The sequence below is a fragment of the Urocampus carinirostris genome, chromosome 2 (assembly GCF_059441175.1).
Source record: "Urocampus carinirostris isolate Australia breed hairy pipefish chromosome 2, RoL_Ucar_1.0, whole genome shotgun sequence".
Taxonomy (NCBI): domain Eukaryota; kingdom Metazoa; phylum Chordata; class Actinopteri; order Syngnathiformes; family Syngnathidae; genus Urocampus; species Urocampus carinirostris.
The window spans coordinates 48,855,044-48,868,611 of NC_142350.1; the positions used below are offsets into that span (position 1 = coordinate 48,855,044).

General features: G+C 42.9%; 1 protein-coding gene across 1 annotated transcript in view; it reads right to left on the reverse strand.

Annotated features, from left to right (window-relative positions):
* Positions 1-5,548: 5,548 nt before the first annotated feature.
* Positions 5,549-13,568, reverse strand: part of ephb6 (eph receptor B6) — a 59,890-nt gene continuing 51,870 nt past the window's right edge. The window contains exons 6-19 of the mRNA XM_088326898.1: positions 13,179-13,334; positions 12,842-13,113; positions 12,678-12,759; positions 12,416-12,540; positions 11,348-11,510; positions 11,157-11,271; positions 11,022-11,077; positions 10,836-10,952; positions 10,467-10,714; positions 10,131-10,349; positions 9,909-10,058; positions 9,660-9,844; positions 8,679-8,837; positions 5,549-7,515 (exon numbers count right to left, since the gene is read on the reverse strand). Coding sequence (XP_088183024.1) covers positions 7,410-7,515; positions 8,679-8,837; positions 9,660-9,844; positions 9,909-10,058; positions 10,131-10,349; positions 10,467-10,714; positions 10,836-10,952; positions 11,022-11,077; positions 11,157-11,271; positions 11,348-11,510; positions 12,416-12,540; positions 12,678-12,759; positions 12,842-13,113; positions 13,179-13,334 — 2,153 coding nt within the window. The 3' untranslated portion in view covers positions 5,549-7,409. The remainder of the gene's footprint in view (positions 7,516-8,678; positions 8,838-9,659; positions 9,845-9,908; positions 10,059-10,130; positions 10,350-10,466; positions 10,715-10,835; positions 10,953-11,021; positions 11,078-11,156; positions 11,272-11,347; positions 11,511-12,415; positions 12,541-12,677; positions 12,760-12,841; positions 13,114-13,178; positions 13,335-13,568) is intronic.

The following is a 13,568-nucleotide window of genomic DNA, read 5'->3' on the forward strand; positions in this document are numbered from 1 at the left end:
TATCGACAGTCACAAATAGACATTACTTCCAAAGAATAACTCATAAATGACGTCTTGTGGTCTAGTGGTATGATTCGTGCAAGGGTGGTTTCATAAGAAAGGTGCATGTAGAGTTCTTCTGTTAAAATGTCTTAAAATACTGCAAACCCAGCTTTGCTGGTGAGATGCCTTGGCTGTGAACTGTAGTGGAGATATCCTCTTTTATCCTGGTGGAATTAGCGGGTTCAACTCCTGGATGAGTCCTTCTTAAAGACGTTCTTATGCGCTTCTCACTTTTGACCGTCGCTGAGTAAGCTGTTGAAGAAAAAGGAGTACTTAAAAAGTGTCAAAAGTAGCTCGTCGGTGTAGGGATATGATTGTTACGAGAGGTCCCTGGTTTGACTCCTGAACAAGCCCTTCTTTAAGTCATGCTAATGCACTGCTTCAGTGTTTTTGACCTGTCACTGGGTCCACCATTGGATGAAAAAAGGATCATAAATGACTTCGAAATGCATTTTCGGTCAAGGGGAACGAGTCCTACTTTGGATGCGAGAGCTCTTGGCTTCTATTTCTGCATAAGTTTGATGAAAAAGGTGGTCATAAAGTTGTTCTAAGAATGGCTTGTTGGTCTTGGGGTATGAATCTCATAGAGGGTGAAATGAAATGATCTGCATTTATACAGTGCTTTTCAAGTCAATGACTTCCCAAAGCGCTTTAGAATGTGCTCCACACTTCCCAATAGCGGACTTGCAGCCATGTAAGTCGCTAATATGCTTATTGGGGGTATTAGGGGTTCAGTGTAACACGGACGAGCCGGGATTCGAACTGGGATCCCTTGATCCCAAGACGAGCGCTCTACCTCCTGAGCCACTGCCGCCCCACTTGGGTTCAACTCAAAGACCAGCCCTTCTATAACGTGTAAGTATGCACTGCTCATGAATTTTGAACAAGTCACTTGGTCCACCGTAAAAGGGAAAAGGGGTCTTGACTTAATTGGTTCGTCTGTGTCGGAATGTGTTTCTCACTCAGTATGTCAGAGGTACCAGGTTTAACTCCTGAAAGTCACTTGGTCCACTGTGGAAGGGACAAGGGGGTCTTGTTTATAGTGGTTTGTGAGTGTAGGAGTGTGATTCTCACGCAGTGTGTCAGAAGTACCAGGTTTAACTCCTGAAAGAGCTTTCTTTAAGTTGTACTTGTGCACTGCTCAAGATTTCAAACATATGCGCCAGGTCCACGGTTGCATGAAAGTCTTTGACAGAAGTGGTTTCTTGGTCTAGGGGTATGATTTTTGCTTAGGGTGTGAGAGGTCCTGGGTTCAACTTTCAGATGAGCCTATTTACAAGTTGTGATTATGCACTGCTCAAGATGTTTGACCAAATTAATGGGTCCATTGCTGAAGGTACACAATTACAGTGTTTTGTCAGTTTAGGAGCGTGAGCCTCACTCAGTGTGTCAGAGATTCCAGGTTTAACTCCTGGAAGAGCCTTACTTTAAGTCGTGCTTGTGTACTGCTCAAGATTAGACCCGGGTGCTAAATGACTTGTAAACGACCTGATTTTTAAATTTTTACACGTTCATGTTAGCGTAATCTTTCGTACGGAAGATTACGATAACGTGAACGTACGATTAACCTGGGTTAGCATTATGTTTACGTTGAACATTCAAGGTAAACATTCAGGGTATTGGAACGGACTTAAACGATTTACATTATTTTTAATGGGAAAAATGATTTCGGTGATCGAACAAATCGGTTTTTGAACAGGGTTCTGGAACGGATTATGGTCGAGAACCGAGGTTCCACTGTATATATAAAGAGAGAAAGCAGTAAATCTCCAGGTGCTTTACAAGTGGTGTCTGGCTTTCTTAACATCAAATGGACATATTTCAAACTGCAACTGATTTTTCCGTTGTGCCTCTCTGGGTTTTGTTTCGCGGGCCGAATCAAAACCCTTGTCAGGCCTGATCTGACTCGCAGGCTGCATGTTTGACACCTGTGTTTTAGAGGTAAGATTCTTGTTTTCGGTGACCCCTGCCCTAGCCCTAATGTCAACCCTAACCCTACTGTTTAACCAAACCCTGCCATAACCCCAACCTGCCGATAAAGCCCTAATCTTGGATTGAAGCCCTCCCTTCATCACTTTAAAACCCTACGGTTATTTTAACTTCCCCACTTCTTACCTACCTAACCAAATAACTATCAAATAATCAATTTCCCTTTGTCTTTTTCACTCGTTTCATTGGGACCTGAATCATAATGTCATAAACGATCTTCGCTATGTAATGCAAATAAGATTCTAATTGATTTATACATTTCCATAAGGACATTGAATGCAACATCTTGTTCTCATGTAAGCGTCCGTTATCGTTTCGGATCGGTACCGGCATGAAAACGGTCTGGTCTGATAAAAAAAAGCTTAGACACGCAGATTTTGCGTGAAAAACTGCTGACCCCGAAGAATGGTTGAAGGTCATCTCCGGTCGTCAATGTCAAATGCTTTCCATTTGCACACGGTACCTTGAAATGGGAGTGGCCATCATCGATATTGGCATTGGCATTGATGAATGACATTTTATCAATAATTTAGTTTTTTCTTTTTTGCCAAAATGCAACTTGTCCAAAATGTGGATGGACTACATTAACAGAACATGGAAAATATTTAGTGGAATTAGTTTAAAAAAATCAAAGTTTAATATATTTTTTAAAACATATATGAAATATGAAAAATTAAAGACTACAAACAAATGAAAATACAATTGATAACCCAAAATTTTAAATTAAACAAGTAAAGAAAAAAAGAACTCTATAAAAATAAATAAAAACAAATTAAAGATGAAGCAATCAAGAAAGAAAATCAGAAATAAAATATAAAACAAAATAAAAAGAAGATATCCAAAACACACAAAAAATGAATAAAACAATTAAGGTTGAAAAATAATAAAACATGGAATTTTTTTTTTAAAAAGAAATGAAAATAAAAGGTTTGAACCAAAAAAACAATAAGAACAAAATAAAAACAAAAAGTTTGAAACAAACCAGAACTCGCTAGAATATTGAAAATAAAACAATCATAAAGTATAGAGTAAATAAAATAATACATAAAAATAATGAATAAATGAATGAATAAAAAATAAGGAGAATGCCAAAAATATTAAAAAATGAAATACTAAATATGAAATGAAATAACGTAGATAAAAAAAAGTATAAACACATTTAAGAATATAATTTAAAACAGTAATTACAATTAAAAATATAAAATAAAAAGATAGATCAATACACACAAATACATAAAAATATAACAAAATAATAAAAATACAAATAAACAGATAAAACAAGACAATTAGAAATCCAAGATTAATAAAAATTACAATTGGACGACTATTTGGTGGGGCTGCAAGGCGGCTAAGCGGTTAGCGCGTCCGCGGCACAGTTCTAAGGTCATAGGATAAAATCCAGCTTCCAGCCTTCCTGTGCAGAGTTTGCATGTTCTCCCCGTGCTTGAGTGGGTTTCCTCCAGGCACTCTGATATATTGCAATGTCAGGTTAATTGGCCTGTTCAAATTGTCCCTAGGTGTGAATGAGCGAGTGAGTTGTCTGTTTCTGTGTGCCCTGTGACTGGCTGGTAACCAGTTCAGGGTGTCCCCTGCCCACTGCCCGAGGTTGGCTTGGATGGGCTCTAGCACCCTACTGAGGATAAGCAGTGCAGATAATGGAGGGATAGATAATGTGATGTTTAAAAAAAAACGGAACACTACAAAATCCAAGGAATTCATACTTCAGGTTTACACAAACTCATCATTAATGGAGATTGTGTGGAGAGAGTCCACTCCTTCAAACTCCTGGGTGTGCACATCATTAAAAACCTGTTCTGGTCTGCCAAGACCGGGGCTGTGGTAGGGAAGGTCCAGCAGCAACTCCACTTCCTGAGGGTTCGCAGGAGGAAGTTATTGGTGTCCTTCTACAAAGCCACAGTTGGAAGCATTCTGGCATAAGGCATCACTGTGCGGTAGAGGTAAGATCAGGGCCTGGGCCCAAACTTGACCTGAAAATTAAGCTGGGTTCGGGCTTAAAATGTCAATCATTAAGTCGGCCGGCCGGGCTTCTCTCTCTTGCTGCCCCCCCCCCTTCATTAGCAATTTAACTAAGTATACTCCATCGAAAATGGCCGAATTTGTGACGTTGGAGTCTCTGGGAAGCCCTTTTTCTGAGGTCCTTTAGCTTTCTCTTCTTGGCCCACGTCTCCCTGCAAGATGGCGTCTCTGCTCCTCCCATGGGCGTGCCAAGGAAGACCTCCCTGGGCTAGACCATCTCGTCGAAGAGCGTCCCGATGTCTGGAATACTCAAAACAACACCGAGTGTTTCTACGCCATCAGGGCCTTTCTGCGTCTGGATGTGCTGATTATCTTATCAGGCTTATGTCCCGTTCGCGCCGTTCCTGTAAACAACATTTTCTACCAGGGTGCCCTGACCTCGCACCACAGCCCAGCCAGTGAATATCTTTTGCATTAAATGTAATTTGTATTCCATCGTATAAAGTCTTTTATAGTCAAATGTATAGAATCCTTCAATATATATATATATATATATATATATATATATATATATATATATATATATATATATATATATATATATATATATATATATATATATATATATATATATATATATATGACTCCAAATAGTTGCCCACCCTAAAACCATAACTAGTTCCCTGACCCTTATATTATAACATACACAAATTAGCGCTACCTTTTCCAGTTCCTTAAAAAGTGACTGTAGCTTTCAACCAGGAGAAGATGTCATCAGGTTCTGTCCAACTGTCACTGGGTGTTTCGACCCTGAACCACAACGCCTTCGAGTTGGCGGGCCGGCAGCAATGGCCAGTCACTGCCCAAATTCTCCTGGTCCTCAACTAACCTTCCTTCTCCTATTTCAGAGCCGGCTTCCCCCACCAGGGTTGTGTGAGAGGGGGCTCTGTGGTCGAGGGTCACGGCAGATGCAGAGAGGTGTCCTTTCCCACAGATGGTCCTGGGTTGATGTATCATAAGGCTCCTTGCTCTTTTGGATATTTCGTTTCCAACACATCCCCCTGGTAGTGTGGTTTGGGTAATATAATGACTTATTGTCGACATGGCGGCATTAGCTCAGGAGGTAGAGCGTTCGTTTTGGGATCAAGAGGTCGAATCCCGGCTCCTCCGTGCTATATGTCGAAGTGTCCTTGGGCAAGACACTGAATCCTTAATGCCCCCAATAAGCAGGTAGGCGTCTTGCATGGCTGACTCCCTATTGGTGTGTGAGTGTGTGTGTGAATAGGTAAGTGTGAAGCACATCGTGAAGCGCTTTGGGAGGTCTTCATTGACTTGAAAAGCGCTATATAAATGCATACCATTTTATCCTCCTCATTTTATTTTGAAGACATATTAACGAGAACGTTTCTCTAAACGGTGATTTAGCGCCCTCTGTTGTGGGAATTTACAGTGTAGGAGACCTTGTGTTCCAATTCATATAAAATAATTGTGCATTACACTTTTAAATTCAAATTAATTTCTTAAAAAACATACACATTTGTTCTTGAAAAAGACACATTTTTAGTAAATAAAGCCTTTTCATTTTATTATACAAACGGAATAGTGAACACTCAAACATTGTAAACACAGCTATTACAGTGAAACCTCTTCATACAAGCCAAATTTGTTCCAGGATCTTGCTCGTAGTTCAAATGGCTCATGTAACGAGATGAGATATCTAAAAGCGAATGAGATAATTAAAAGCGAATTGGTCCGCTCCTGTCCTTAAAAAGCATCCAAGTAATCCCTAATTAGCTGTAGAACACGTCTTCCGGATTACTAAAAACGCATTTAAATAGTATTCAAACAAAAAAAAAAACGGTAAAATGATAAATAAGACGATATCAACAGTATAAATGCGGGTTTATTATCAGGGTTTTTACACCTTTTTCATGGCCAAATTCAAGCGCTTTATAAGGATTTTCAAAGCCAATTTTCAAATTCCTCCAGTACAATTTAAAAAAAAGAAGTTTCGCAGTGCCAAAAATACATCTGCAATATACATATGCAAGGAGGAGTCACAGAGATTCTATACCTGTCAATTTGTATGTTTTCCTCGTATTTTATATATATCATATGAGTTTTGATCATTTCAAAATGTGTACGCAAAATACAAATCTTATTCATACTTTGTTTCGACTCTAATCCGGATCGCCCTGGTCACTGATAACAGACGGCAACATCATCGTATATTCTAAATATTGTTGCGGTATTCGACATAATCTGTCTTGCTATGAGTGAATTTGTTTCTGTAGTGTATTGGTTAGCCTAGCAAGCGAAAGGTCTCCGGTACAAGACTCGGTGGAAACATATGTTGCCCTGGAGAGGCATGGGCGCTACCAGGCTTTACTTACCCAAGACACACCACAGGAAATGGTGCCTCTACGACCCTAGTGGTTTGGGATCTGACAAACCTACCTACCATTATCGCTTAATAGGGAGGATTTGGAATCATTAATAAAGGAAGCAATTAGCGGAGGTTGACGGAACATTATAGTTTTACCCCAATAATTTAGGATCCACTATGGACATTGCCAATCTATGCCGAGGTCGCGCTCATCTCTGAAGAGCGGGATACAGTTTTACACCAAAAAACAATTGCGAACAGATGCTGAAGGTGCTGTATCAGATCTGAAGGGTTCTTCTGCTACTGGTCACTATGGAAACCAGTACCATCTGTTTCATGTGAGGAAGCAAACTCCTACCACAAAGAACAGCCTGGAGAGAGATGAGCGCCTCCAGGCTGTATCTGCCTAAGACACACCACAGGAAGTGGTGCCCTGCCGACCCATGCGATTAAGAGATCCCTGAACCGTGAACTTTAGTGGTTTAAGCAGTTACAAGTGGTGAGCAGTCTGGAGCAATCTCTAGTGGTAGCCTCTGGGACTGCTCATGAACTGGACTTTCTTTTTTCCCCTCCATATTTATTTGTAGATCTTGTGTTTAGAGGTGCTCATATAAAGAGGTAACACTGTATTTGTAGAAGCTGACGCACGCGCACACTCACACGCACACAAGCATGCTCACAGACATTCCCTTCAAGTGTTAAATCGTGTCATAAAATCCTTTTTTTTTTTTTTGCAGTAGGTAACTTCGTGGAGTGGACGCTCTTTGACACTCAAATTACTTTTTAACGCGTAGTGTCGCCATGGATATTAAGAAGAAAAAGAAGTGGCTACATGAAAATCCTTCCAGACGGACAGTGAACGTAGACGACAATGGAGTCAAATTCAGAGTGAAACAAGTTCCGCTTTTTGTCTTTCTCCGCGATGGACTTCATCTTCCATGGCGCACCTCTTCGCCTCGATCGGGGCGTGGCTTGTCAGCAAGTTTATTCATGTATTTTTGGGGTCTTTCCTGGGTCACACCTCTACCTGGCCCTGAGTCAGATGCGCCTTCAGTTGTTGGGCAGCATTGAAGATCTTTCTCTGGTGGCCCAGCAGGTTGATGCCCAGGTTCTGAATGTCTCTGTTTGGAAAAAGCCCAAGAGTTTGGTTTGGGTTTTAGGTTACAGTTTGTTGTTATTCTCATTCTGTGTTTTAAATTTGAAATTCAGTTACTTTGGATAATTTTGAGAGCATGTTTAGCCCTAACCCAAGTATAGTCAATTCCCTAACCCTAGCCCTTACCCTAACCCAAACCCTATCCTAAACGATGTCCCTACAGCAAACCCCAACCCTGACCACTAAACCTGGTCAAAACTCTAACCCTAGACCTAACCCTAGCTCTAAACTTAGCCCAGATCCTAACCACAATCCTATTCCAAGTTTAACCTTAACCAAGGCCTTAATCCTATTGCAAAACAATGGTTCTAATCCTAGCCCTAACCTTACATTAGCCCAAACCTTAACCCTAGCCTAAGTTTCAACCCTAGCCCAAACCCTAACCCTAGCCCAAACTCCAAACCTAGAATGAACCCTAGCCCTAACTGTAGTGCAAACACTAACCCTAGTACCAACCGTAGCCCAAACCTTAACCCTTACTGCAGGTCAAACCCTAATCCGAGAACTAACCCTAGCCCAGACCTAACCCTAACCACAATCCTACCACTAGCCAAAACTCCTACCCATACTTTAGCTATAACACTAGCCCAAACTCTAGTGCTAACATTATCCCAAACCCTAACCCTATTTTTAACCCTAGCCCAAACCATAACCATAACACCAGTCGAAAAACCTAGGCCTAGGACAAGGCCTAGCCCTAACTGTAGCCCAAACCCCAACCCCATTACTAACCTTAGCCCAAACCATAGCCCTACCTGCAGCTCAAGGAATGGTGCCCCTACGACTCTAGTGGTTAAGGGATCCAACAAACATGTGTATTTGGGTACAAATACATTTTCAAACAAGTATTTATCCTCACAATTATTAATTCATCTATTTGTATTTCTTTATGCATGAATTTTGTAGGTATTTATTTACTGTATGTATTTATTAATGTATTATTCATGTATTCATGCACATATTCCTTTTTTAATTTATTTTAACAATTCAATAATTCATTTTTTTATTCATTCTTTAGATAGATGGGATGGGCTCCAGCCACGACCCTAGTGAGGATGAGCGGCACAGAAAATGAATGGACGGATGGATGATATAATAATAGAAATAACGAAATAAAGTGCTACTTACTCAATGTTGAGTCGACTGACTCTGTCCAAAGTGTCTAGATGTGCCGTATCAAACTGCTCTTGGTATCGCTCCATTCTTAAAGCTCGCAGCCAATCGCTGACTGTGGACACTGATGAGAAGTCTGTGGGGGCGGGGCTTAGCAGCGGCTGAGAGCAACTTCTACAATAACAAACGAATGAACCCCAAAAACGAGTTTAAGACACGAAGCGGTAGAGATACAAATTACTTCTTGTTAAAAGGCTCATAAAACTGTCAAATTGTATTGTTTTATAACCCTCCACCTGTCAAAACTGTAAAAAAAAAAGCTATAGAATAATGATTTATTCCTACAATTTTGCATTTTGTTAACATTCCTAACATTTTTTTCTTAGGAAATTCCCTCCGGAAATCTAATTGATTTATGACCCGTCATCTTTATAGAAAATGAGTTATGGAGTTACGTCCAAATTGTAAATAAGCGAGTGAGTTGTCTATCTCTGTTTGCCCTGCTACAGCTACCCAAAGATAGCTGGGATGGGCTCCAGCGCCCCGCGACCCTGATGTAGAAAATGGATGGATAGGATTTTCAAGCATCCATATAATTGAAATCATACATCATAAATGCATGACTCAACTGTATAAATGTAACAGGTCCTCAACCAATCAATCAATTGATTAAGACATTTCAGGAATGACAGGCATTGTAGAAATGCATTTCAGGAACACATACAATTGCACTCATAATTAACAGTTCCAAAATTCTCTGCATGAACTTTACGAGTCATAAATCAATAATAATTTCTAAATAAATTTCAGAATAATTAGGTGTGAGATATAATTCTTGAATCATAATTAGTTGGTGTCATAATTCGGTCATGAATCATAACTTTATTGCGTTTTTGACAGTTTTATGACGGTCTGAAAAAAAAACATAAAACTTAACAGGTTTATGACCCTTTTGAATTGTATAGCAAAGACTTATTTTTCTGGTGTCAGTCTCACCGCGCTATGTCTGTCTTGAGGGACACAGGATGCCTGATGAGACGGTCCATGGAGGACAGGACAGACTCGAAGCTTGGCCGGTCCCCCCGCTCGGCCTGCCAGCACTGGAGCATCAGTGAGTGGAGGGCAGAGGGGCAACCGGTTGGGGCCGGGAGGCGGAACTGCTCTGCTACCGCCTTCATTACCTGAGGATGCGGCACGGCGGATTTATCAAACGACTTACTGAAGGAAATCGTCTTTTGTCCTCACCTCTTGATTGCTCATGTCCCAGTAGGGCCGTTCCCCATAGGACATCACCTCCCACATCAGGATGCCGAAACTCCAGACATCGCTAGCTGAACTGAACTTGCGGTGCTGGAAGGCCTCCGGCGCAGTCCACCTCACAGGAATCTTGCTCCCCTGGCCCAGGGTCAACATATATACTCAAGAACCAATCACTAAAAACGGTTGAGTTTGTTTCCCAGTACGCACCAGTGAAGCAGTGTACGTGGGCATGTTGTGGTCCATGCCCCTCATTAGCCGGGAGAGGCCAAAGTCGGACACCTTACAAACCAAGTTGGAGTTGACCAGCACGTTCCTGGCTGCCAGATCCCTGTGGACAAAGTTCCTTTCCGACAGGTAACGCATACCAGCGCCTACGCCTCGGAGCATCCCGACCAGCTGGAGAACGGTGAACTGACCCTCGTTCTCCTGAAGGGGACCATCAACAATGGCAAAATCTTAACTTATGAGAGCCTAAATAAAAAGAGTAAGACCAATTCTAAAAGCATCCTGGCAGTTCCAGCCAGGTTCGTTTGATTCGCTCACTCTGAGGAAGGAATCTAAGGGCCCGTTCTCCATATATTCCGTGACGATCCTTGCTGGGGGGACCCTGGTAATCGCGCCCTCCAACTTCAGAACGTTGGGGTGGTCAAACTGTCCCAAGACCCCCGCCTCACTCAGGAACATGCCTTTCTCTCTGTCTGACGCCCCCCACCGCAGTGTCTTCACAGCAACCAGAACCTCCCGGCGACCTGGCGGACGGTAGCGGCCCCTCGACACCTCCCCAAACTGGGCTGTAGAAAACACCAGGTGACATTCTCATCGGCATGCTCGTAAATTTTCTGTAACACGTGACTCTAGCCTAGCCTAGCTTTGGGTGGGAGGCTGGGCATACTGCGGCCAATGAAGACTCACCCGCACCAATCACCTCTTCGATCTTTAGGTGAGAGGTCTCAATCTCCCGGGCAAATTCTTTGACGGCTTCACTGGGGTCCTCATAGGTGGATGGGTCAACGTAATATTTAACACCACCTGAAGATTGAAATATTATAAACCTACCACTGGAGGGTGCCCAAACATTTAAGAAGTGTTTACGCCTACCTCTATTACTGATGTACCTCTGCAGTCTGTCGCTGTATGGACTCGCCCTCCTTTTACTGTCACACAAGTGCAAAGACCGTTAACCAAATGATTATGTCGACCTGTTAGTTTACTAGGTCAGTTTGGAGGCTTCACCTGCGAAATACCACCACGACTACAATGGCTGCCACCACTAGCAGAAACGCCGCCCCTCCCATCACTGAGCCCACCAAAAGGGGGAGCTGATTTTGGACCTGCTGGGAATGTTCCTCTGTAAAAGGGAAGATAAAATCCAACACAAGTTCCCGATTTAACATTCATAACATTAACGGTCAGTTCTGTCTTACCTAGAGGTAGGGTGGTGAAGTAGACAGTGTTGCTATAGGGGCCGAAGCCACGCTCGTTGCGGGCTCGGATCTGGAAGGCGTAGATGGAACCGGCCGTGAGCGAGCTGACTGTCAAGGTATTGGTCTCGCTGTATACGCTGACTGCACTGTCCACATCTGATCCCTGTTAGAACAGAAGAGTCAAGTGTAAGGGCTAACAAGGAAATCGTTTGTGGTCTTACTGGTCAAAGGTTTCCGAATGACTTGAGTCAAAACATGCGATTATAGACTATTGAGACTCGAGTTGACTCTTACGAATGAAGTCTTGTCTTGTGGTTGAACATGCAATTGAAGATGTGTTTTGAACCTAGGATCGAGTCTTAGGACTAGAGTCAAGACATGTAATTGGAGAAAAAGTCTGGTTCTTGCGACTGAAGTCAATTGTTGTGCTTGGACGCACGAAAATCGAGTAAAGTATTAGGACTAAAGTCGACTCTTCCAACTGAAGTCAAGTCTTGCGGTTGGAGTCAACACATTAATTGAAGTCAATTCTAGAGACTAGAGTCATCCCTTGCGACTGAAGTCCGGTCTTTTGGTTGGAGTCATGTCTTTAGACCAGAGTCGACGCTTGCGGTTCAGGTCAAGTCTTTAGACCAGAGTCGACTCTTCTGACTGAAGTTGAGTCTAGCAGTTGGAGTCAAGCCTTAAGACCCGAGTCGACTCTTGTGGTTCAAGTCAAGTCTTGAGTCGTCTCTTCTGACTGACGTTTTTGACTGGAGTCAAGACATGTTATAGGGCTCAAGTCTTGAAACTAGATTTGACTCCATAGACTTATTCCAACTTTTGTGCTTGGTGTCACAACATGTAAAGTATCCATCCATCTATCTATCTATCTATCTGGTGTCACAACATGTAAAGTATCTATCTATCTATCTATCTATCTATCTATCTATCTATCTATCTATCTATCTATCTATCTATCTATCTATCTATCTATCTAATGGATTCAAATTTTATGACCACAATAGGCTCTCACAACTGGTGTCAACTCTTGCGACTCGAGTCCCACGCTTCCGCCGGTGCGCTTACCTTATCAAAGTACCTGAGCTGGTACTCCAGAATGTCGCCATTGGGTCTGTCAGGCTGGGGCCATGAAAGGGTGATGGAGTCCGGGGCCCGACTCAGCTGGTGCATCAGCGGAACTGTACTGGGAACTGCGGGTGACAAATTCCAATTGATCTTTGAAGGATTAAAGAGGTCACTGCCACAAGAGGGCAGCGTTGCAGAACTGAAAGTACCCGTTCATCCTCAGAGACTATATCGGGATCTGAGAGGATAGTCCGGCACACACCTGACTGGCTGGTGGTAAAATTAATGCTGTTGTAGCGAGCTGGAAAAGGGCTCAGCGCTGACACCTCGTTCATAGCTTGGACCTGTCACAATAAGGGGAACACGTGGACGTTTGTAAATCAGTCGCACCCATTAGGGGTCTAGTGTTTTGGTTATCCGGCACACCTGAATGAGATAGGTGACCCTGGTGAGCAGGTTGTTGAGAGTCACACTAGTTTGCTTGAGTTTGGTCTGGACAGGGTTGAAGGTGACACCTTCCCCGCACCAGGAACATGATGCCGGGTTAGTGAAGGTTGGTGAGGGGCAAATGCGGCACACCACCCCATACCACACTTCACTGCGGCCTCCCATGTCTACTGGCGGTCGCCACCTTAAGGACACCCCACCCTCGCCACTTTCGTACTCCCACGAAAGCGACTCCGGAGCAGAGGGAGGAGCTATGAAGAAACAAAACAGTTTTGTGATTTTGTAAGATTGAAAGGACTGATATAAAATAGCTCACTTGTGCAGGCGGATGAGTTAGCGTCACCAGCTGTCCGGTAGAATCCGCTGCGGCACTCGCACATACTGGAGCCCTCACGGCTGGTTCGGCTGTTGGCCGGGCACACTGAGCAGGGCACGGAACCGGAAGCTGGTTTGAAGTAGCCCACGGGACATGCTGTGGAAATAAAAACACAAAAGGAGGGTGTTGTAAATCGTCTTCTTATTCCGCGTGTTTGTTTATGGGTAGCCGGGAGATTTTTAAAAAAAGGCTAAAAAATGATGAGGAGTCCCTTCGAAGGTTGTACAGTGGAACCTCGGTTTTCGAACGCCTCTCAGTTCGACCAAAAATTTAGAGAAATTCTTGCTTCGCTGTTCGGTCAAAAATGCAGAGTTTGAATGCGTGAGTGCG